Raw genomic sequence first — 22,733 nt, 5'->3', positions numbered from 1 at the left:
GGTACCTGGTCTGCCTCCACGGGGCGTAAGTGGGGCAACGTTGGGCCTCAGAAGAGGTCCAGCGGCTAAATGGCCAGAGGAACAACGGTACAAAACACCACACTTCCATAATCCATACACTTTTAAATCTCTGGCCTTCCCAGTGAACTGGTACACCAACAATAAAAGCAACTTGGAGATGGGGGAACCCCTGGTGCCGTTAGCCACTGAAAACACTTACTTATACTTTATTTTGTAGCCATTCATGGGTTAGGGTCCCGTCCGAGGTTTATTCCAGTTAGTTTGGATGTGCATTTGTGATTTTATTTTGGTTCTGCTATGAGGGCGGATCCCTGCGGGTTTGATTTGTTCTGGTGGTCCTTAGTGGTGTCGAATTGTTTTTCAGATATGGGCAGCTTTGATGGGTACTTGCATTCTCTTCATTGCGGTGGTTGCGGCTGGGGGAAGGTCCGTGTTCTGCTGAAGAGGTCCTGAGTGAATTTTGTTAGCGCTTTGTAGCTGTCTTCTTCCAGGATGAGGTGTTCCTGCTTTTGCAGTGTGAATCGAATTTCAGTGATGAGCCGGCAGCGTAGATCTTATACAGGTGATAGTGATACATGAGGTGTTCCCATGTTTCTGTTTGGCCGCTGTGGCAGAGAGGAGTGTCACTGAGTCGGAAGTCTGATAGCATGTGTCCGAATGCACCGTGTCTGGTGAGCAGGTATGTGACCAGGAGTCCTGGAGAGAGCCAGTGGGGGTATTTTGGATATACTATCTGAATTGTCGGCACGAATTTCCGGGTGATTTCACCTTTGATTGAATTTTCCCAACGGGTTTGCCAAGTCTGTTGGAGATGCAGTGTCATTGGCTAAGTTAATCGTGTAGTTCAGGCAGGTGGACGTTTTTCCTTTGGTGAGGTGGTGGTGGAAGATTCCGCGACGAACGATCTCCAGGTCCAGGGGGGGAGGGCACCCATAAGGAACTGTAGCGCATGAGTACTGACTGTTCTGCAGGCTCTGGAGATCGTTATCAGGGTATATCTTTGTATCGTCTCGAGTTTTCTTCTGTTGACCGCGGTGGTCGCTTTGTGGTACCAGACTCCGGAGGCATATGAAATGTCATGCAGAAGAGGGCGAGGGTCCTTTTCCTCGAATCCCCAGTCCTTATGGGTGACTTGCAAAGAGTGCAGAATAGTTTCTGATTTTATTCCTGATGTATGTCAGATGTGGTGTGAAGGATAGATTCCTATCGAGCATGACTCCTAAATGTTTTAATTCTGTTGCTAGTTTGACGGTTTTCCCCTGGACTTTGATTTGGGGATGTCTCATAACATCTAGGGTTTCCCTGAGTAGGACTGAACATGTCTTGGTTGGAGAAATTGTGAGTTTGTTGTCAACCCAGTCTTGCAGGATAGTGACTGTTCCATTTGTGGAGTTCTGTAATTGTGGTCGGGAGTCCTCAGCAAGCATCAGAATAAGATCGTCTGCATATGCCTGGGATGCGACGTTTCCAAGGTTGAGATTTAGGTAGCCGTCTAGGACGACATTCCAAAGAAGTGGGCCCATAACTGAACCCTGTGGGCATCTTTTGTGTATCGACCGTGATACGGAGCAACATGGAGCAGTGACTGACCTGTCTGAGAGGTATGTACTGATGCATTTGTATAGATTTGCTGGCAGGTTAGCCTACCGAAGACGCTTGGCCACCAGAGGGTGTCAAACGCCCCAGCAAAATCTTTTGCGATAACGAGGAAGTACTTTCGGTTGGTTGTGGTTGCGGCGTTAACAATATTTTCTAATGCATCTATGGTGGAGTGTCCTTTTCTAAACCCGAACTGATTTCGGGATCGAAGTCCTGCGTTTGAATAGTGGGTTTCTATCCGATTTCGTAGGTGTTTCATCAGTTTGCTCAGTAAGGCTATGGGTCTGTAGAATCCCAAGAGGTCCTGCCGCTTTGTTGAATTTTTGAGGATGAGCCGAAGTTTTGCCGTTTTCCATGTGTGGGAAATAGTTTTCTTTTAGGCACTGGTTAAATAAGTTTAGTATTTTTTCTGGGACAGTCTCAACTGCCTTTTTTACTATTTCCGACTCTAGTAAGTCTGCACCTGGTATTTTCCTGTTTCTTTGTTTGGAGGCTGCAATGTCCAGTTCGATCCTGGTAAAGGACTCCTCCTCTTCGATTGTTGTATAGGTACTATTTCTTAGGCAGAGCGATGTTTGTTCTGGGGTGATTGGGTCCAGGTGTTTCTGGAACATAGATATTATTGATGGATTCCGGCCACGTTTTGGTGTACTCCCCTTGTGGCATCTTAGTTGTGGGGATGACTTCACCTTTGGGGAAGTCATCTGTGGTCACTCTGTAGACTACTCCCCAGGGGTTGTCGTTTCCAACTGTGGATACTAGGTGCTGCCAGGAGCGTTGTTTTCGTTCACGGATCTTTGCTGTATATTGATTCCTGGCCGTTCGGTACTGTTGTCGTAGTGCTTCCACTTCTGCTGCAGGCCAGCTATGCCTGGCACGTTTAAAATTTTTTCAGCAGGTGTTTACCACACATCTGAGTTGTTGTAATTCTGAGAACCACCAGGGAACAGCTCCCGGAGTAGGTTTTTTCCGCTTTATGGAATTGTTTGCTGCATCTGTGATAAGCTTGACAATTTTAGCTTGGTGTCTATCAGGGTCTAGTCCTTCTGTGTTAAGTGCAGCTGTACGTAATGACTCCTGGAACAGAGGCCAGTCTGCCTTCTCAACAGCTTATTTGTGTTGCATTTGTCTATGTACCGTTTGTCTATTTAGGTTCCGGTTTAGTTGAAAGGTAATTGCTCGGTGATCAGATGAGGTTCAGTCTTCTCTGACAGTCCAGAATGCGATGTGGTCCGCTAGAGATCTGGTAGCTAAAGTAACATCAATCGTGGCCTCCCACATATCTTTGTATCGTCTCGAGTTTTCTTCTGTTGACCGCGGTGGTCGCTTTGTGGTACCAGACTCCGGAGGCATATGAAATGACTGGCAGGAATAATGTCATGCAGAAGAGGGCGAGGGTCCTTTTCCTCGAATCCCAGTCCTTATGGGTGACTTGCAAAGAGTGCAGAATAGTTTCTGATTTTATTCCTGATGTATGCCAGATGTGATGTGAAGGATAGATTCCTATCGAGCATGACTCCCAAATGTTTTAATTCTGTTGCTAGTTTGACGGTTTTCCCCTGGACTTTGATTTGGGGATGTCTCATAATATCTAGGGTCCCCCTGAGTAGGACTGAACATGTCTTGGTTGGAGAAATTGTGAGTTTGTTGTCAGCCCAGTCTTGCAGGATAGTGACTGTTCGGTGCATCCACTGTGGAGGAACCCGGCTTAAATCCGAACTGATTCCTAGCCTCCAGGTTTGTCCTCTCATAGTGGTTTTTGATTCGCTTGTGCAGCAGTCTCTCATATAGTTTGCTGACCATTGAGAGCCGTGCGATAGGTCTATATGACTCTGGGCAGTCCGGTTTTTAGTCAGGATTTTTAAGTAACAACTTGGTGTTTGCTGTTTTCCATGCTGTGGAGAATTTGCCTGTTTCCAGGCATCTGTTGTGTAGAGTAAGTAGTAAGTGCGGTGCAAATTCTGCAGTTTTCTTCGAGATCTCTGGTTCAATCCTGTTCAGTTCTTTACTATTTTTGCCCACCTATCATTATCCACCATATAGTAATAGCCATATAGTTCAAGGAAGCCACAGGCTTTTGCTCCACTGGCCGTGGGAAAAAAAAAATATATATATAAAAAAAAAACAACAATAAAAATAATTTTCTTCCCTCCTCACAAGGATAACTATCCGGTTGACCTTTGAATTTATTCAAACTGTATGATGGATAATGACGCGCAGGCCAGGTGAGGTCTCATACTTGAACAAAATATTCAAAATGTGGTCTTACAATTGCCTTATACAGTGGGACTGTGACCCACTGTATAAAGCAATTGTATCTCTACAGGAGAGTGTTCGATAAATCATCTCTAGGACGCCATGGGCTTTCCTGACTGACTGTTTACACTGCTCAGAAAACTTGATATCTGCCCGTAGTATAACTCAGCAATTCCTTTCTTCCTCTACTGTTTTTAATTCAACCGCACCAAGTGTATAATTTATTTTGGAGTTTCTATTCCCCAAGTGCATTTTGCTGCAAAACATAGCTGCTACTTTTTTGACTATTCCTGCAGCCTGTTCAAGTCATCCTGAAAGAGTGCTGCTTGGTACTAATCATACTCTGCCAATCTTTGAATTCTGCAAATTTTTATATCATGCCTTCTGTCCCATCGTCGATTTCGTTTATGAAAATCAGAAACAACCGTGATCCAAGACCCCGATCCCTGGGGACCCAACAGCAGTCCGAAGAATATTCATTAATCGCAACAGTCTCTGCCTTCTGCCCTGCAGCTACCCAGAAATCCATCTTAGAATTTTTACAGTAATCTCAACATGTTTCAGTTTATACAATGACCTCTCATGGGGGACTGAGTCAAATGCCTTGGTAAATTCCAAGTGCAGTATGTCGAAATTGTTCCCGACATCCAGCTAATGAGTAACTGTGTCAAAATAGCTTACCAAGTTAGTGAAACATGATATTCCCTTAACAAAACCATATTGTGTGTTATTCATAATGCTATATGTATCTAAATGTCACTGGTGTGCACCCATTGCTTCTAATGTTTCCTTTACCACTGAATTCAGTCTATCCGGTCTGTAGTTAATCGACTTCGCTCTTAGAACCGCCTTTATGTATTGATGATACTTTGGCACTTCTCCAATCCAAAGGAATCTCTTCCTAGTCCAAAGATGCCCTCAGTTAACTTTATTAGTTCAATTAGCACTGGTTTACTGCCCCTATTATTTGTCCATGTTATTTTGTCTTTGTGTTAAAAAAAATAATAAAAAATTACTGGGTATATGCCATCAACTCCAGGAGCCTTACTTGCCTTCATGCTCGAAAGTTTTTTAATAAACAGTCATCTGTTATTTCAAAATCGCTAATTTCATATGACTCGGCCTCTTTTCAATATGAAAGGTTTTTTTTTTTTTTTTTTTTTCACTAAAGTTAAATGCAAAGTACCTGTTCAATTCATCCCCAACATCAGCTGGATTGTCTAAGAATTTCCCGCACCCAATGCACAAGGGTCCGATCTGATTCGCTTTTTTCTTCCTTATATTCACATATATGAAATTCCTTGTTTCAAATTCTTGCTCTTTTAGTCGGTGCTTTCTCATATGCAGCTTTAGCCTCCCTAACCTTATGTTTTGCCCTTTTTTTTTTCTATTATATATCCACTCATTAATAGATTGTATTTTATTATTCTTCACTCTTAATTTTATCTCTTAATGCTTTATTCGTTATTTTCTTTAGTGTTTTCATTTTTATGGCTTCATTTATTTGTTTTATTTATTTATTTTTATTTTTTCCTTATATCTCTTGTCTTTGCTGCATATGTTATTGTGGGTTTTGCTATGGTTTTATATATTTTAACTTTAGCATTCCAATTAACATTTAGGTTATTCCAAATTATATTATTTAACCCCTGTTATTCTGCTCTCTTTTAATGCTTGTTCTTCTACTTGTATTTCTGAACTATTTTTTCTGTATTCGTAGGTAGTTGAATTTCATTACTTGTTCTATTATTTTCCATTCTAATTTATATCGGAGTGGTTCTTTTCTTTTAGTTTTGTTAGGCTTTATTCTTATGGATATTTTTATCGTACTTCTCTATACGTTGCTTTTTTATTATTATTAAAATTATGTAGCATTCTTTGCAAATCGTTTGCATTTACTACCATTTGTACTGAATCATCCGCATAGCAATTAGATTTTTTTATACTAATTCCTTTTAGTTACACTATTTACTTCATTAATTAATTCATCTATTATCAATCGGAAGACGCTGGGCGTGTCTCCTTGTCTTATATATGTTTTTTTATATATGTTTTTTCTATTTCCTCCATTATTTCCTTGATCTGTTTTGATTGTGCATTTATTTTCTGTATATATTTCTCTTATTACTTCTATTAATTGTTTTGGAACTTTAAGATTTCTATTACATCTTTTATTTTAATTGTATCAAAGAAAATATAAATTTTCATGGATTTATATTTCGTAAGTATAAATTTACGAAACACAAATTGGTCTATTACACTAAAGATTTTTTCTGTTATCTGCTTTACCATAAATACCGCATCTCTGCATTATCTATATTTACTAAATCCTTGATCTTATAATTTAATTTTGATATTACCTTTATATACAGTTTCAATTAAATGTTTAATAAATTTATACATCTAAATTTTCTGGTAATTGATTTATTGATATCGTTATTTTTTTTGCCGGTGGCTTGGTATGTTCTTTTCTTTTGAAATCTTTCAATAATTCAGTAGTTAGCGTTACTTATTTGGAGTATAAGGAGAACAACTCTTTGTGAAGAATTTCACAATATGAGATGTTACAATAATGATATCAATGTACACATTTCAGTTTGTCTAAAAAATCAACTACGTAGTAATGATGCAAATGTACTAGGTCATTTTTGCTTTCACTTAGATTCTCTAAACCTGAATGTTGTCAGTATCCAATTTATGATCGCTTCCTGTATCTACCGATGGTATTGCTTTAACATCCTTTATATTTTACGTTGTTTTATTTCAATTAGTGATTATAAAATCGAGCACTGGTTTACTGCCCCTATTATTTGTCCATGTTATTTTGTCTTTTGTGTTAAAAAAAATAAATAAAAAATATCTGTTAATTCTTTATATTCACAATCTGTACAAAATTGTAATAATTTCTATTTTGTTGCATTGTGTGTGTGCATTAAACCGTTGAGGGAAAACAAATAAAGTTGATAAATTTAACTACTTCTCTTGGGTTAGCTCCCCCCCCCCCATGGTTAATTTTATTTTACCTGTAATACACTTCCCGATTCTTTTATCGAATGCCCTGTCTTTAGACAATCATTTTTTAGAACTTTTAATAATCTGGCTGAACCATTTACACTCAGTCAGAATTTAGGTGACAGAGACAACATTGTCTGACGTTTTTAACTTTTTATACTCGATCAATTTATACACAAAGATTTAAGTTTATATCTTATACCGTTTATATAACCTTTAACTATAGTATCATATTTACCTTTTTGACATGGTAGCCTGTTTTTAGGCTGACCAATATTTTTGTATTAGTTTTATTTTTGATTTGGCGCATTATGGCCACAGCTGCCAATGTGCCATTAAATCCCTAGTCAAGACCTTGATCTAGTAAAAGCGGAAATTAACAACACTCTCACTACAGTCACTTCTAACCTCTGCCAGTTTGGACTCAAGATCAATCCTAAGTCCGAATTCATGGTGTATTCATTGAAGCAAACTCCTTCTCTCCAGCCTTCGGTCGGCAACACCCTCATCCCAATTGTGTCCAGCCATCGTGATCTGGGCGTTGTATTCGACTCCAAACTTCGATTCAACGCCCACATAGACATGCTCCTCACACGTGCTTCACGACTCCGGTGGTTAGCAAAATAGCATCTCCTTCATATCAGAGATAAAAAGACAACCGTGAGGTACATAAGAACAGTTATCTTTCCACCTTTACTCTATGCTGCTGAAATTTGGGAGTGAGCGGCACCGTCAATAAAGAAACCACTCTTTGCCACAGAATTCTGGCTCCTCAAGTGGGCCAACAGGAAGCACAACCTTCCAGCTCTGATTCGCACCACGCAGCTTGCCTACTCTCTCGGGATTCCACGGCTTCCCACCTTAGTCGACGACCAACGCCTCCTAGCAACAGTCAAGATGATAACAGGCATAATCGCAACACCTTCATTCTGCGATACCTGTTGCTAGAGGATTCCCCCTGCTGCCCTTAGGGCCAATCCCGAGCTCTACTCGCATTCAGCACGAATTCATCTCTCGGGCAGGTTCCTCCCTCAACAAATGCTCAAGCGAACTCAGGCACTTGACGCGGACCTGAACAAATTCGCTGTTGACCGGACTTACCGGAAAAAAATTATGATTAGCAGGACTAATCTGCAATGACTGTTGTGTACCTTGTATCTGTTTCTGTCTGATTGAGCTGGTGCTCTTATCTCGATGTTAAGCCAGCTCAATCAGACTTAACTCTCGTAAGGAGTTCTCTCCTTTGTATTAAAATATGTATTCGTTTGTAAAATTACCTTTTTTTTGTAAATAATTGTTCGATTTTCCCGGAAGTTTCGGGAGGCTGTAAACACCTGGCTTTTTGGCCGTGAAGGGCAATAAAGATCATCTCTCTCTCTCTCTCTCAAAACCAAACCAAACTTCCCGATTCTACGAGTAGATTATATTGGATCTAGGACGACTCGGCACAGCAATCTGGGCACGCCCATCTCGATGTAAACCAAACTAGGCGTCTGCCATCTCGGCAACACCCAACTGGGCGCTAAGTACAATATTTATTTATTACTATAGGTTTTAACTTTAACCTAAAATTAATTTTAAATAATATGATTTATTTATTTTATATATATATATATATATATATATATATATATATATATAAATAAAAATAGGATCATATAAGAATTCAATGTTGGCGGGGCTTAATTGTAGCCAAGGTATAGAAAGACAGGTTTAAATAAAATTAGTTGTCTACACTCCCTCATTGATTCGTCTGCTTAGGTTAAATTAATGTGAAATTTATATATTTTTTTTCCCTCTGCCCCTACAACATATTTCAACAAGTTCCTCAGCGTGGAATACTGGCTCCTGAAATGGCTCAACCAGCGGACTGGCAATCAGTACTGTATATATATAATTTGTATAGTGCTTCTAATAATTCAGTAATTGTAATTTGCAGTCTCGTTTGCTAATATGTTTACGATTTCTAATATATGATGAAAATATCACATATTTGTTACTTATTAATTAAAAAGAAATACAGGTTCAATAACAAAATGATAATATATTTCGTCATGACTTATCAGCAAATATCTCTGTTATTTTCTAACAGCGATGACCAAGCAGAATTGAACTGCTCCTGTTAATACTTAATCTATATATATATATATATATATTTTTTTTTATATATTCATCATGAATAGGCGACTTCGAAAGTACAGTATTTTTTTTTTTTTTTTTTCACATTGTGCTGTTGGGAGAGAGATTGCCTCTGCCCTTTTATATATTAAAAGGTCTACTGTCCTTTTATATATTACGTCAGTTTACTGTACACTTACTGTACAGAGTCTAGGATCGAAACAGGAAGAATTTCATTTAAGTGGAATAAATGGAGAAAGAGGAATTCCGATTAGAGTTACGTGGTCTTTGAATAGTATTGTCATCTTGTTCCGATCCATATTACATAACTGATTACAAATGTATTTCCTCTCAAAGGAGCAAAAAATTCAGACCTGCTATTTAAACTTCTTTTATACTGAGAGAGCTATCCCATTCTCAAAAGGAGTTTCGGCAGGTGTTGAAATAAATTTTACGAAACGATACTCTCATTTGTCTTCGACCATTTCTTTAAATGAGACTTCGTTGGTGATATCTGTCAAGCAGGCCCGTGTTCTGTTCCATTCTGAGCGCTGAGTTTACAACTTCACCCTACACAAAAATACTCTTTACAACTTCATCCACAAAAATACTCTCAGTTCACAACGCATTTTCTGTGGTCTGTTCCTAGACGCAGCGAAATAAAAAAAAAATAATAAAAAATAAAAAAAATGGTAGACCCGAGTCCAGCCGTGTGAAGAGGGAATAATTCAAGTTCATTATTTGATAAGAAATCTCATGTAACCGCTCTAAGATCTGTTAATTAGATATAGTGCTTGGCAGTTAGCGTTAGGTAGACGTGGTCGAGGGAATTGCAGTGGTACAATTTTAAAAACAGTAGGAGGGGACGAAATAGAACTTTTTTTTTTACGCGTATTTTTTAAATTACAAAAATGTCTTTACGAATAAAATATTCAAACGAAAGATACTTTGTATATTAAATAAACAATTCATATCAGATGGCACCATTGGTAGCACAAGTCTATATGAAGTTCCAAATACAAATCTGGTAGTAAAGGTCTAGAACGAATGTGCACGATAGCGTTTGTAAACCGAACTGAAATTGTGCATAGAACTGTCTGACCTTGCTTTATTCGTTTCATTTGTTACACTCTTACCAATGGTTCGATAACACAGACATTGCATGCGTGATCGGTACAAATGGCCACATCACTAAGGTATCCAGAAGAGTTGTATAAGGTCGACCATGGCACACATTATCAGCAAATGACGGCTGTCTGGTCCTATCTGTATGACGGCATACGAAGAAAACAGCCCCGAGACTCTCATCCGAGTTTTAAGCTACCTTAAATTGATATTTTGGGACTATAGGCTGAGGTTGAGACATCGAATGCGTGACTACCTGTGATTTATATTCCTCACTTCATCACAGCAAGGAGAAGATATACCAAGGAGATAAGCAACAGTCGGTTCAACACTGAGTAGGTTTTCTCTTCTGTAGCATTAGTACGAAGTGAGAAGCCAAGTTATAATTGTCTCCCCCATACTGAGAGATCCACAATCGTTTTTATACAGCTACCTCTTTTGCTAGCAACATATTGCAAGCGCTGTGTGTATAACCTCCTCAGTTTGGCAACTCTTGTAGGACTATTCATGTATAGCGAATTGCGTGTTAGTTGTTCAGGTCTTAGCTATTACTTAAAATTAAGGAAACAAAAAGGGCTCTCGGCCCCTAAGACCTGAAAACTTTAGCCGCCTGTTGTTTTTCTCTGTAGATGATATCGCACATTCCAAGATCTGAATGTTGATCTCAGGAAGCTTGTAAATAATAAACATAATATGCTAATGCGATATTATTAGTATTAGTAACGGCCGCATGGTGCAAGAAAGCCTATGGCTTATGCTGCACCAGCCAAAAAAAAAAAAAAATAATAAAAAATAAAAAAAAAATAAATCCGAACAAAACAATGATAAAAACAAAAAAATAAATAACTAAATAATAATAATTAATAAAATAAAAAATAAATAAAAAGGAAATTAAACCTATCATCCTATGTGCTTCCCTTACCCGAAAGTACTATCCAGATGACCTTTGAATTTCCCCAAACTGTCGGCCTCTACCACCCATGAAGGCAACTTATTCCAGTAATTTATAACTCGCTGGCTAAAATAGAACTTCCTGCAATCCAATCTAAACATTTCCCCCCGTAACTTGAATTTATGTCCCCTAGTTCTAGCATCATTTATAATCTTGAAAATTTTGTCCTCATTCATTTTACTGATGCCTCTCAGAGCCTTAAACACCTCAATCAAATCTCCTCTAAGGTGTCTAGTTTCCAAACTCTGCAACCCACATATTCGAAGTCTTTCTTCATAAGGACGCCCTTTTGCCGATCTCACCAGGCGAGTTACCCTTCTTTGCACCCTTTCAAGAAGCTCGATGTCTTTCTTTAGGTGCGGTCTCCATACTTGAACACAGTATTCCAAGTGTGGTCTAACATAAGCCTTATATAATGGGATTATCACGTCCCTATCTCTACTTGCAAAAGTTCGATAGATCATTGATAGGACACCATGGGCCTTCCTTGCAACCTGTTTACAATGCTCAGAGAATTTCATGTCTGACCGTATCGTAACACCCAAGTCCCTTTCCTCCAGTACTGGGTTTAGTTGAACTCCACCAAGTGAATAAGTTATTTTGGGATTACTGTTTCCCAGGTGTAATACCTTACACTTTGTTGGATTAAAGCACAGCTGCCATTTTTCTGACCATTCCTGAAGTCTATCTAGGTCTCTCTGAAGAAGCTCAGCTTGACAGTGATCATTAACTACTCTCCCAATTTTAACATCTGCAAATTTAGACATCACGCCCTCTATCCCTTCATCAATGTCGTTTATGAAAATTAAAAACAACAGTGGTCCTAATACTGATCCTTGGGGAACCCCACTTCTTACATCAACCCAATCTGAGGAATAGCCATTTATCACAACCCTCTGCCTCCTGCCCTGAAGCCATCCTTCTATCCATCTAAGGATTTTCCCAGTGATTCCAACCTGTTCCAGCTTATAAAGCAACCGCTCATGTGGGACTGAGTCAAAAGCTTTGCTGAAATCTAAATAAACAATGTCGAAATTATTCCCTAAATCCAGCTCGTGAGTGACCCTTTCGAAATAGCGAACCAGATTTGTTAAACATGATTTTCCCTTTACGAAACCATGCTGAGTATCCTTGAGAATTTCAATTCGATCCAAATGATCCTGAATTCCACCCTTGATCATTGCCTCCATGATTTTCCCTACTACTGAAGTCAGACTGACAGGTCGATAATTTCCAACTTCACTTTTAGAGCCACCCTTATGTATGGGAGATACATTTGCACTTTTCCAATCCAAGGGAATCTCCCCAGAGTCTAATGATGCTCGCATAATTAGCCTCAATGGTTCAATGCACTCGCTTGCCGCCTCTCTTAAGATTATAGGGTATATTCCATCAACTCCAGGAGCCTTACTGGTCTGTAGGCTCGAAAGTTTTTTCATTAAATAATCTTGCGAAATTTCAATATCATTAATTACATATTTTTTAACTTCGCTCCCACAATTTCCCTTTGCCACAAAAGGCTTTTCATTTGTAAATATCGATGCAAAATAACTGTTGAGTTCATCTGCAACGGCAGCTGGTGTATTTATTACTATCCCCTTTCCCTTGCATAAAGGTCCGATCTGGTTTGTCCTGCTCTTCTTGGCATTTATATATGTGAAGAATTCTTTATCCCCCCCTCTTTGCTCTGTTTGCTAGTGATTTCTCATAAACTGCCTTTGCCTGTCGAACCTTTTCTGTGGCTCTATTACACATCACCTTGTAACTGTTATAGGCTTCAGTACTTTTTGTTGTTCTGTAACCTTTCCATGCCACCTTTTTCTGCTCAAGTAATGCGGCAACTTCACTAGTCATCCAACTTGGAACCCTCCTCGTGGAGTATTTTTTTAATGGTACATACGCATTCAAGGCATCTGTGATTAATGTTTTAAAAGCGTACCACAGTTCAATTGTATTCATTCTCTGCGCGATATCTACCCAGTTAATAGAGGCCATGTAGTACCTTAAGGCATCGTAATTTCCTTTTCTGAAATTAAAACCCATTCCTTTGCCTTTTACTTCTGCTACCTCTCTCGTCATCATCCACCGTAGAACTCCGTGATCACTTCCTGCTACTGGTTCCTCTACTGTCAGCCCTGTTATGTCATCTGATTCATGTGTGATGATGAGGTCTAGGATACTCTTTTCTCTAGTATTTTCCCTGACATGTTGATACAAATAACAGTCATCTAGTTGATTTAAAAATTTTGTTCCCCATGTCGAGTTTCCTTCCCATTTACTCCAATCAATTAGAGGCAGATTGAAATCACCCATAATAAGGCATTGACGCTTACTTGCCCATTCCATTTGCATGTAGAGGCTTTTGTCATAATCTTCACAATCACCTGGTCTGTTGATTACTCCTACTCGCATTATACCTTTGTTTCCAACTATCTCACACCATACAGACTCTATACTAGCATGTGAAACGTCTGAATCCGGGAAAGCTATCGTCGCACTCAGGCTGCTTCTGATAAGAAGCATTACCCCACCACCCCTTCTATCTAACCTATCCTTCCTAAATACATTATACAAGCCGTACTGAAACTCATCATCCCCAATTTCCGGGTGGCACCACGTCTCTGTAAGCCCTATTATGTCCGCGTTACTTGTTTTAACCAGCAGTTCGAATTCGCTCATTTTATTGACGACACTTCTAACGTTACTGTATAAACAATTAAGATTTACTGTTCTTGTATATTTAACAACCCTAACACAACCCTTGAAATTTTTTAGGCTCTCTTCCCTGGCATTAGCTACCCGCCCACGTGAAACGTTTGTGCCCCCAGAACATCTAGATAATACGTCCAGTTGGGGTAACAGATAAGAACTCTTGAGGTATGTGCAAGAGTTACATTGACCAATATTATCAGATAAACGCGTGTCAGTATTACCCACATCCCCCCTAACTAGCAGTTTCCCTGAACCTTTAAGGTATCCTCAATAATACTGGCAAAAACCTTTGCACATTTTTTATGGATGAATATAGATTCAACAGTCCGATATACCTCTCAGGAAAAGACACTCGACCTGATTAGTGTTGCTCTGGCAACGGACCGGTTCATTACACTAGTAGTTAGTTTTGACGATGTTATTTTCCCAGACATCTGTGGCAAACGTTAAATTTTAAATATTGGTTAATAGATAAACAAAAGTACGAAAGAAATAATATTGATATCAAGCGAAAACAAAAGAAAAGGGGAGGACTTTTAAACAGATGGCCTTGTAGGAAAATAATACAGCTAAACGTAACTACCCACTAGTGTAATAAACGGATCCGTTGCCAGAGCAACCGTGCTCACGTCAAGTGTCTTCTCCTCAGAGAACGGCGATGTGTTATCTAAAAAGAGCAACTCCAAACCAAACTATAACCGTCAGAAAAAGGGACCACGATGGGAAAGGGGGGGTAAGTAGACATGGTATGCAATACGTGTACGGAATTGCTCATCGTCGAGAAAGGCACTGACTGCTGAGATTAGCATTAGACGAACTCTCTCTTTTGTATACATAAAGCACATTGCTGTATACAAATCTCTTCACTTCAAGTCATAGGTTTACACGAAAAGATGATTACTTCATAATACATTGGTAAATCATATATGCGTTATTATTTATGAACGAATTTCCTGAGATCGACATCCAGATCCTCGAAGTAAGATAGCATCTAATATGGCAGATATTTTCGTATTAGATGCTGTCGCACTTCTGCATATTTAGGGAAGAGTTTCTACAGGAGAAATGCTGTTCTCTGTGATGAGGTGAGAGAAACGCAAGTCATGGGTAGTTATGCAGCAGACCTACGCAGCCTACGAGAGACAGTTGGCTGTAAATATCCATTTAAGATGGTATCAAACTCCGACGAGAGTTCCTGTTTTGTCTTTTCATGTGTCATCTGACAGTTAAAACCAGACAGTGGTCATTTACTGAGGATGTTCCTCTTGGTCCGCCTAACCTAGTACAACTCATCTAGATACTTTAGTGATATGTTCTATCAGTAATTCATGCAGTGTCTGTGTTGCCAAACTTACTGCAAGAAGGCCTGTTGTTTTCAGCTGCATTGGTTAAAAAAAAATAATAAATAAATAAATAAAAGCTAAAAAATGTATGAAAATAAATAAACCTATGCAGGTGACTGTCCAGTTTACCTTTGAATATCCTCAAATTCTCAGCTTACACCTCCCACGGAGATTCAGTCCAAATGCCTTCCCGTAAACTTGAATTTATGGTCCCTAGTTTCTAGAATCATTTATAGTGAATTTTGTATATTTAGAGTGAAACTTTTGCCTTCACTCATTTTACTATCCCCCTCTGAGTCTTAAAGATCTCATTGAGTCCCCCCCCCCTCCTCTAAGGTATCTAGTTTCCGAGCCCGCATATTAGAAGTCTTTCATAATAAGAGTGCCTTTTTGAGATCACACCAAACGGGTTGCTGTCTTTATACCCATTCAAGAAGCGCTGTTTATTAGTTTTTTAATTTTTTTTTTTATTCAAAGTGAAGTCTTAAATTGCCTTGTACAGTAAGCTTATGACTTTCCTATCCCTACCAGCAAATATTCGATTAATAATCATTAATACATCATAGGCTGTTAACTATCATTTACTATTAGTCATAGGCTTTTGCTGCACGAGCAAAAATAAATAAATAAATGATACTAAAAAAAAATAAAAGAAAATTATGCATATTTAAATCATAATACAGTATATCTAAATTACCGCTCTTATACCACGTTGAGTTTTAATATTTTATTTAGGTGTTACCTAAACTAATATACATTGAGTAACGTTTCGGGTATCGGCAAGATACCTGAAACGTTAGATATATTATAATTAACGTTAGATTATTTAGAGTATATTATATTATAATAAACGTTAGATTACTTATATATATTATAATTTAAATGGATAGAAGCCACGTAACGTCCTTCCCTAACCATATGAAAATTGTCTCTCCTCTCACGCAAGCAACTATCCCACTGATCTTTGAATTTAACCATATAGTGACGCAGTCGTTGAACCCTATGTTATATTTTAGGGATGCAGGAAGATTTTAGTTCCTTCTAAATAGACAGTGATGTACTCCACAAATAACGCAACTGTTGGCAGATTTTCTTCAGACTGAGGATATTTTTTAAACTGAGATCTCCAGGCCTCAGTCCTGCCGAGCTTGTAGGGGATGAATTTCAAGTACTGAACCATCCATAAGAACGTTAACGAGTTAGTCCTAGACATCCCTACTTACAACGGCCTCCGTAGTCGAGTGGTCAGGAGTGGGAGTGCAGTAGCGCACGCTCTTTGAGTAGACCGGGGTTCAAGCCCCTGACTACTGCATACAGTTGATCTGCCAACCCGCACTGGACCAGCGTGGCAGATTATGGTCCATTTCCCTTAACATGAATTGTTGAGGAGGCTTCCATTCTGCAGTGGGTTGATAATGGCTGCACTTTTTTTTTTTTTTTTTTATATCTAGTTACGCTGGGGATGTCCGGGAACTCCTGGACATTTCGAGTCGATTGCTCCCGAAAAAGAGCAACCGACTCGTCTGATCACTAGGGCACCGAGGGTATCATAAACCCAAGGCTTTTTTCTATCGTTTTAAAGTCGACTCAATCCACCTACGCTGAGTCCGCTCACTGCGAAAGTGCTCCTACGTGAGCTGCCCATTTCACGTGGTTATATACACAGCGCTTGCAATATGCTGCTGACAAAACAACTACAATTTGGTATATAAAAACAATTGTGTATCTGCCAGTGTTGGAGGGATACACAACGGAAACGTCTCTCTCACTCACCCTTTTCAACGAGCAGTTTCTCCGTTGCAATTGAAGAGCTGCACTTGAAAAATCCCAGTGACTTATTTCAGAACTTCGTGGCTATGCGCTTTTTTAGAGATCTTTGTTTGTCAGACTAGTTTCTGCCATATTAAATGCTACCGCACTTCCAGGATCTGGACGCTGATCTTAGGAAGTTCGGCCATGAATCTAAAGTTAGAGAATTCTCCATGAACAGTGGCCGATACCACTAATCTTGATCCAGTGACCAAGATTATAGTCCTCTTTATAGTCTTTCCTCGCCCTACCTTTTCGAAAAGTCCATTCGCCAAACAGTCTTTCAAGTAGTGCACGCGGCGTTCTCTTAAACAGTGAACTGTTTAAGATTACTTCTTTAGAGGAAAGAAGTAATATCTTACGTTTTTCTTCTAAAGTTAAATGTATTCTTGTTAGTCTCACTATAAGTTGTCATCAAATGGAAACTAAATTCAACTGTTTTAATATCTTTTCAGTCCATGTGTAGAGCGAACCGCGGTACTGTGAGCGGATACTTTTTGGCTGGTCGATATATGTTCTGGTTACCGGTAAGTCTATATCTTAACATAAGTAGGCAATAAATTCATTATAAAGTTATATGCTTGATGCTATAAATTTGATACATTCTTCAAAGACTAATAATTTGTAGAATAATAAGAGAAATTTACCTCATTAATCAAAACAATGCATATTTAGTTTTGTATTAGGGGGGATTATATTTCCATTGCTTGTGTGCATTAAATTTTTTCGTTTTCATGTCCTGGTATAATTGTGGTATCATCCTGTGGCGCAGCTGCACTAGGATCAGTCACCTGGGGGTGATCCAAAAGAAAGAAAAATGGCTTTGAGTCGAAGAAATATTGCACTAGTGCCACTGCTTTGCATAAATCTGGTGCTATTTGTTTGTACAGTTGATTGATTTAGTGTTTAATGGCGCATTGACAGCTAAGGCCATAATGTGCCGTCAAGTTTGTTCAGTACTTGCAAACAATAACTCTGATAATCACAGTATTTCGTGGTCATTTATACAGTACTGTAAATAATACAAAATTTACATCCACATCTTTAACGCTTGGATGGAATTCTCTGTGATATGAATGCAGAATATTAATGAAAAATACACTGAAAGGTCCATTGAAATAGGACCACCTACCTAATATTGGGTGTTAGCGTGAATATTACAGATGTGCGTGTTTGAGCACATCTGGAGATGTGAATCACTTTGCAATCAGTATAGAGTCTCATAATTTTTTCACATTGGAAGATTTGTTTCGATATCCAATTGGACTTCATCCTGCAATTGTTCGTTGGGATTGAAGTCAGTTAATTTGAGTGACCATTAAAGGAGGTGTCTTCTTCAGAGTATTTGGCAAACAATCCTGCACGTGATTGGCCTGGTTCATGATCCATCGCCGTCGTGGAACAACATGGACATCGACGTGTGTATGCGATCAGCGATTATGATCTAGTAGATCTGTTTTGTAAAACGTGCTTTCACAGGTATCAGCAAATCTGGAGTAACAGAAGAACACTGCAATCATAAGCATACATCGTCGCCATCGTGAATTTGGGAATCCATTTACCCTTGTCATTATTGCACATATTTTCCGTCGGCATGATACAAAAAAAAAATTTTTTTTTTTTTTTGTTGCTATCACGCTCTTAAATAATAAGAATGCTCTATTCTGGGCCTCCAACCGCAGTGTTCGTCACCAGTGTCTTTGACGTGTAGTCAAAATCACTACCGTGACCGTCCTGTTGGTCTGCTGAAGTTGTCTCTCACCTCGTCCATTGATCATCGGTTTCTCACCCTAGGTTCTTTGCAAGCTAGTTGTTTTGCTCCTTGTTTGTTATTTGGTTTTTAGGAGCATTAGCAACTAAGGCCATATTGCTCCGTGAATATGCGGTGGTCATTCCCTTGACCTTTCCGCATCCTCCGTATTTGGTGGTGACGGGCTCGAACCCCGGTCTAATCAAGAAGCGTGTGCTACGCACTGCTGCTCCTTCCCACCTGGCTACCCCTTGTCTGTGACTCCCAGTGCATTCTCATAACAATAGGTCGGGAATAACCTACTAGTTAGTCTCTCGAAGATGAATACATTTGCTCACCTTGCACAAGTCATTCTTCGTTGAAATCCTGTCGCATCGTGGCCTCTTCTGTGCTCGTCACATGTACCAGAGCTGTAAGTGTACTCGGTTGAGTTTTTATTCTTATGTTACCGTCCACTTTCTTATGGCAAGTTTCTGTATCAATGTATGTCCTTTTAGTGTACAATCTAAACAGAATATTAGAATGCATTAAGTGTCTCATTTAAAATATATGTAGAAATTATGATTACTCATTTCCACGGTATTCTCACAACTCAGAAATAGTAGAAATTATGATTACTCATTTCCACGGTATTCTCACAACTCAGAAATAGTGTCTCTGATTGTGCTGTTGTTGTCAACGCTTACATTAAGATATCCCTTACTGTAGATACACTCTGCAGGCGATGACCAGCAAGGTACTCTGGAAATCGAACCTCATCGTTCCCTCTCTACACAGATACAGTTCCCTTGGTGAATAGATATATCTACACAGATATACCTATTCACGAAGAGAACTATATTTAGTTGTCCTAACAGCTTTTTTTAAAGTAGTTGTAGAGAATTCTCTTTATCTCTACTTATTTCTGTAACTTTCTGTTTTAAAGTTTAAATATGCCGCTTTCATTCTTTGTTTAGTTCTTTACTAAACTTAAATCTAAATCTTTTCTGTATAATATGTGTGTTTGTTTTCAGTGTCGGACAGTAAAATACCATTACAACCAACTTTCTGTGTTGCATGAATCATTTCAGGATGAGGAACAAACCCCTAAACTTTGACTTTAAAATAATTTACAATTGCAGTAATCTGAAAATAGTGAATGATACATAATTCTTGGGAATTTGGCTCGACTGCAAATTAGCCTGGTACAAACAAATAATCACCATCAGAAACAAAGTTCCATCACTGACAGAGATAATTTCTCATTCAGCAACCTGAATGAACTGTATCCTCCTCAGGCAAGTCTTTTTAACCCTCATCTACCCACATCTCACCTATGGTGTTCTTGCATAGGGGTAGCCAGGTGGGAAGGAGCAGCAGTGCGTAGCACACGCTTCTTGATTAGACCGGGGTTCGAGCCTGTCACCACCAAATACGGAGGATGCGGAAAGGTCAAGGGAATGACCACCGCATATTCCCGGAGCAATATGGCCTTAGTTGATAATGCTCCTAAAAACCAAATAACAAATAACTTGCATAGGGAACAACAAGCCAGGAGAAGATGGCCACAATTAATACAATCTTAAATCGTTGGATATTTATTTTGTGGCTTCCCTGGAATGTGCCCGCTTCCACAAGGTACCATAGGGCAAAAGCTTCTAAATAATCACTAGCTGTTAGTGAAATCAAAGGCTGTCATTGTTTACAACTCTTTCTACAATCAGACTTCCCAATGCTTAAATCAGTCTTCCAGAAAAGCCGTAGATTTCGGAGGGGGAGGTGAACTTGGAACAGTCTTTCTCCTGATATAATGTCCTCAAAGTCGATGAATGAATTTCAGATTTTGAACGAACACTCCAGTTCAAATATGATAATGTTAAGAAATAATAATGAATGTATAATATGGTTGAGGTAACTTATGTATGGTTTATATGATAACATATCTGTTTGTACATAAAATCAGGCGCATATCCAGGATTTTTCGAATGATTACTGAGAAATTTTTTGCCTTTTCTTCCTTAAAAGTAATAAAACATGGTAACCGGATGATTATAGTACAGGTAAAGAAATCAGCTGTAGAAATTTGAATATTACGTTCATTTTCTAATTTTTTTTATTAAAGAAAAAAAATCACGATTAAAAACAAAAAATCATAAATTAAGAAAAACAGATGAAAAACGCATGCAGACAAATCCTTATAAAATTAAATTAATTCGCCGACTTTTTTTTTTTTACTGCTGGAATATTTATCAATTATAGTACTTAACTTATGTCCATGTCTTTGTTTACTGACATAAGAGCCAGTCCTACCAGACGAGATTCCGATATGGTGTTTCTCAAATAACTTTTCAGTCCCCATAAAGCTGGAAAAACTCCTTTCAACTGTTTCTGTGGAAACGGGAAGAGCAGCTATTATTTTGAGCAGAACGTACATATTAAGGGAATATGTTTCCATCAAAAAGAGGGGCCTCCGTAGCCAGGTGGGCAGGAGCAGCAGTGCGTAGCACACGCTTCTTGATTAGACCTGCGTTTGAGCCCGTGACCACCAAATATGAAGGATGTGGAAAGGTCAGGGAACGATCACCAGAGCAATATGGCCTTAGTTGCTAATGCTCCTAAATAATAATAACAACAACAATCGTCAAAAAAAGCTAATGTTTTGATGCAATAATTGGCAAGCTTGTTTCATTTACTGTTGTCCACTTCATTTTCCACAGCTCGTATTCCCCACGAATAACATTGGGCATTCTTGGTAAATCGTCTTCATAAAATTGTGCAGCTGAAGTGGAACTAATACTACTGCATTCTTTATCCTTCATGGCATATGCAGCGGGTTATGAACCTTTCGGTTTGAGAAGTAACTAGGTAATCCACGTATGAAACTAAAATTATTATCCTGTAACACTCGTCTGGAGTATAAAAAGGCAAATTATATCTGTATCTCTGAATTCCAAATATACGTGGAACCGAATCTTCTATGTTCAGTTTTTTTCGCAACATGTGTGACTTCTTTGTAGATGTTCTGTTTAAGATAAGTGTCTGAATTCTATCTTATCTTTTATTACGGTAATAATGTGGATGATTTGCATTACAACATTTACCAAATCAACTTCTTTTATTTGAAAATATTCCGAGAGATTATATGTTAAAGATTCGCAACATGTGTTTACCCGCAGTAAAAATTGCAGCCAGAAAAGAAAATGTGCATATGCCATTTAATTACCTTTTTTGTTGAATCATCTGTGTTCTAATTTAATGATTTCAAGAGATGAATTGTTAATGGTTTCAAAAGATGAAACAATTGGTTCAGTGAAGTTTTTGAATAACATAACTGTCTTGTGCTGTAAAACCAATGAGTTTCACACAGTCTTTACTTGGGTTACATTTGAGTTTGGCTTCATTTCCTTAATAGTATTTTTAAGCACAGCAGTTTGCATTGCAGACATATGAAAAAATGTTCAAACTTCGAAAAGAACACTGAATGCATTTCAGATATCAGCAACTGCAGTAGAGTAGGATAAAAGATTTAAGAATTAGATAATTGATTTAGGCAATGTGCTACACAGTGTGTATATAAAGCTTTTGGGTATTTTTCTCTTAGAATGGCTTGAACACCTCGAAATTGTCCACGCATACCTGCTGTTCCGTTTTGTCCACAAAGGCCGTTTTTTTTTTAAATGGAAGCTCATATCTATTAATGTTTTCTATATTACAAAAGCGAATGAACTTCCAGTCACATCAGTTACTGGGACAAAGGGAAGAAATCTCATAACTTATATTTTCCTCGTCAGCATACCGAGCACACAATGAAACATTTCTCCACTTGTACAATATCGGTAGTTTCATCTGCTAGCACCGAGAAAATTTTATATTTATTAACTTTACTCACGATTCTTGATTACATAATGTTTCCAAATACTGTATTCTAATTTTGTCACTTTTTACTACGGAACTTGTATACACTGCGTTGCCAGCACTTGTTTTTAAATGTTCCTCCGAAATCTTGCCCCTGCCATTTGCACTAAATGGTTCAGCAGTAGATAACCTTCAATCTTTA

At 38.5% G+C, this 22,733-nt stretch overlaps 1 protein-coding gene across 1 annotated transcript in view; it reads left to right on the top strand.

The window, feature by feature from the left end:
* The window catches only part of LOC150080200 (sodium/myo-inositol cotransporter-like), a 185,763-nt gene that overhangs the window by 19,117 nt on the left and 143,913 nt on the right, over window positions 1–22,733 (top strand). Inside the window, exon 2 of the mRNA XM_090380642.1 lies at window positions 17,403–17,474. Coding sequence (XP_090236768.1) covers window positions 17,406–17,474 — 69 coding nt within the window. The 5' untranslated portion in view covers window positions 17,403–17,405. The remainder of the gene's footprint in view (window positions 1–17,402; window positions 17,475–22,733) is intronic.

The sequence above is a fragment of the Mastigoproctus giganteus genome, chromosome 9 (assembly GCF_048544385.1).
Source record: "Mastigoproctus giganteus isolate SK-2022 chromosome 9, ASM4854438v1, whole genome shotgun sequence".
In the NCBI taxonomy this organism is placed as follows: Eukaryota; Metazoa; Arthropoda; class Arachnida; order Uropygi; family Thelyphonidae; genus Mastigoproctus; species Mastigoproctus giganteus.
The sequence above is the reverse complement of the archived record's forward strand: the minus strand, read 5'-3'. Positions and strand labels throughout refer to the sequence as shown.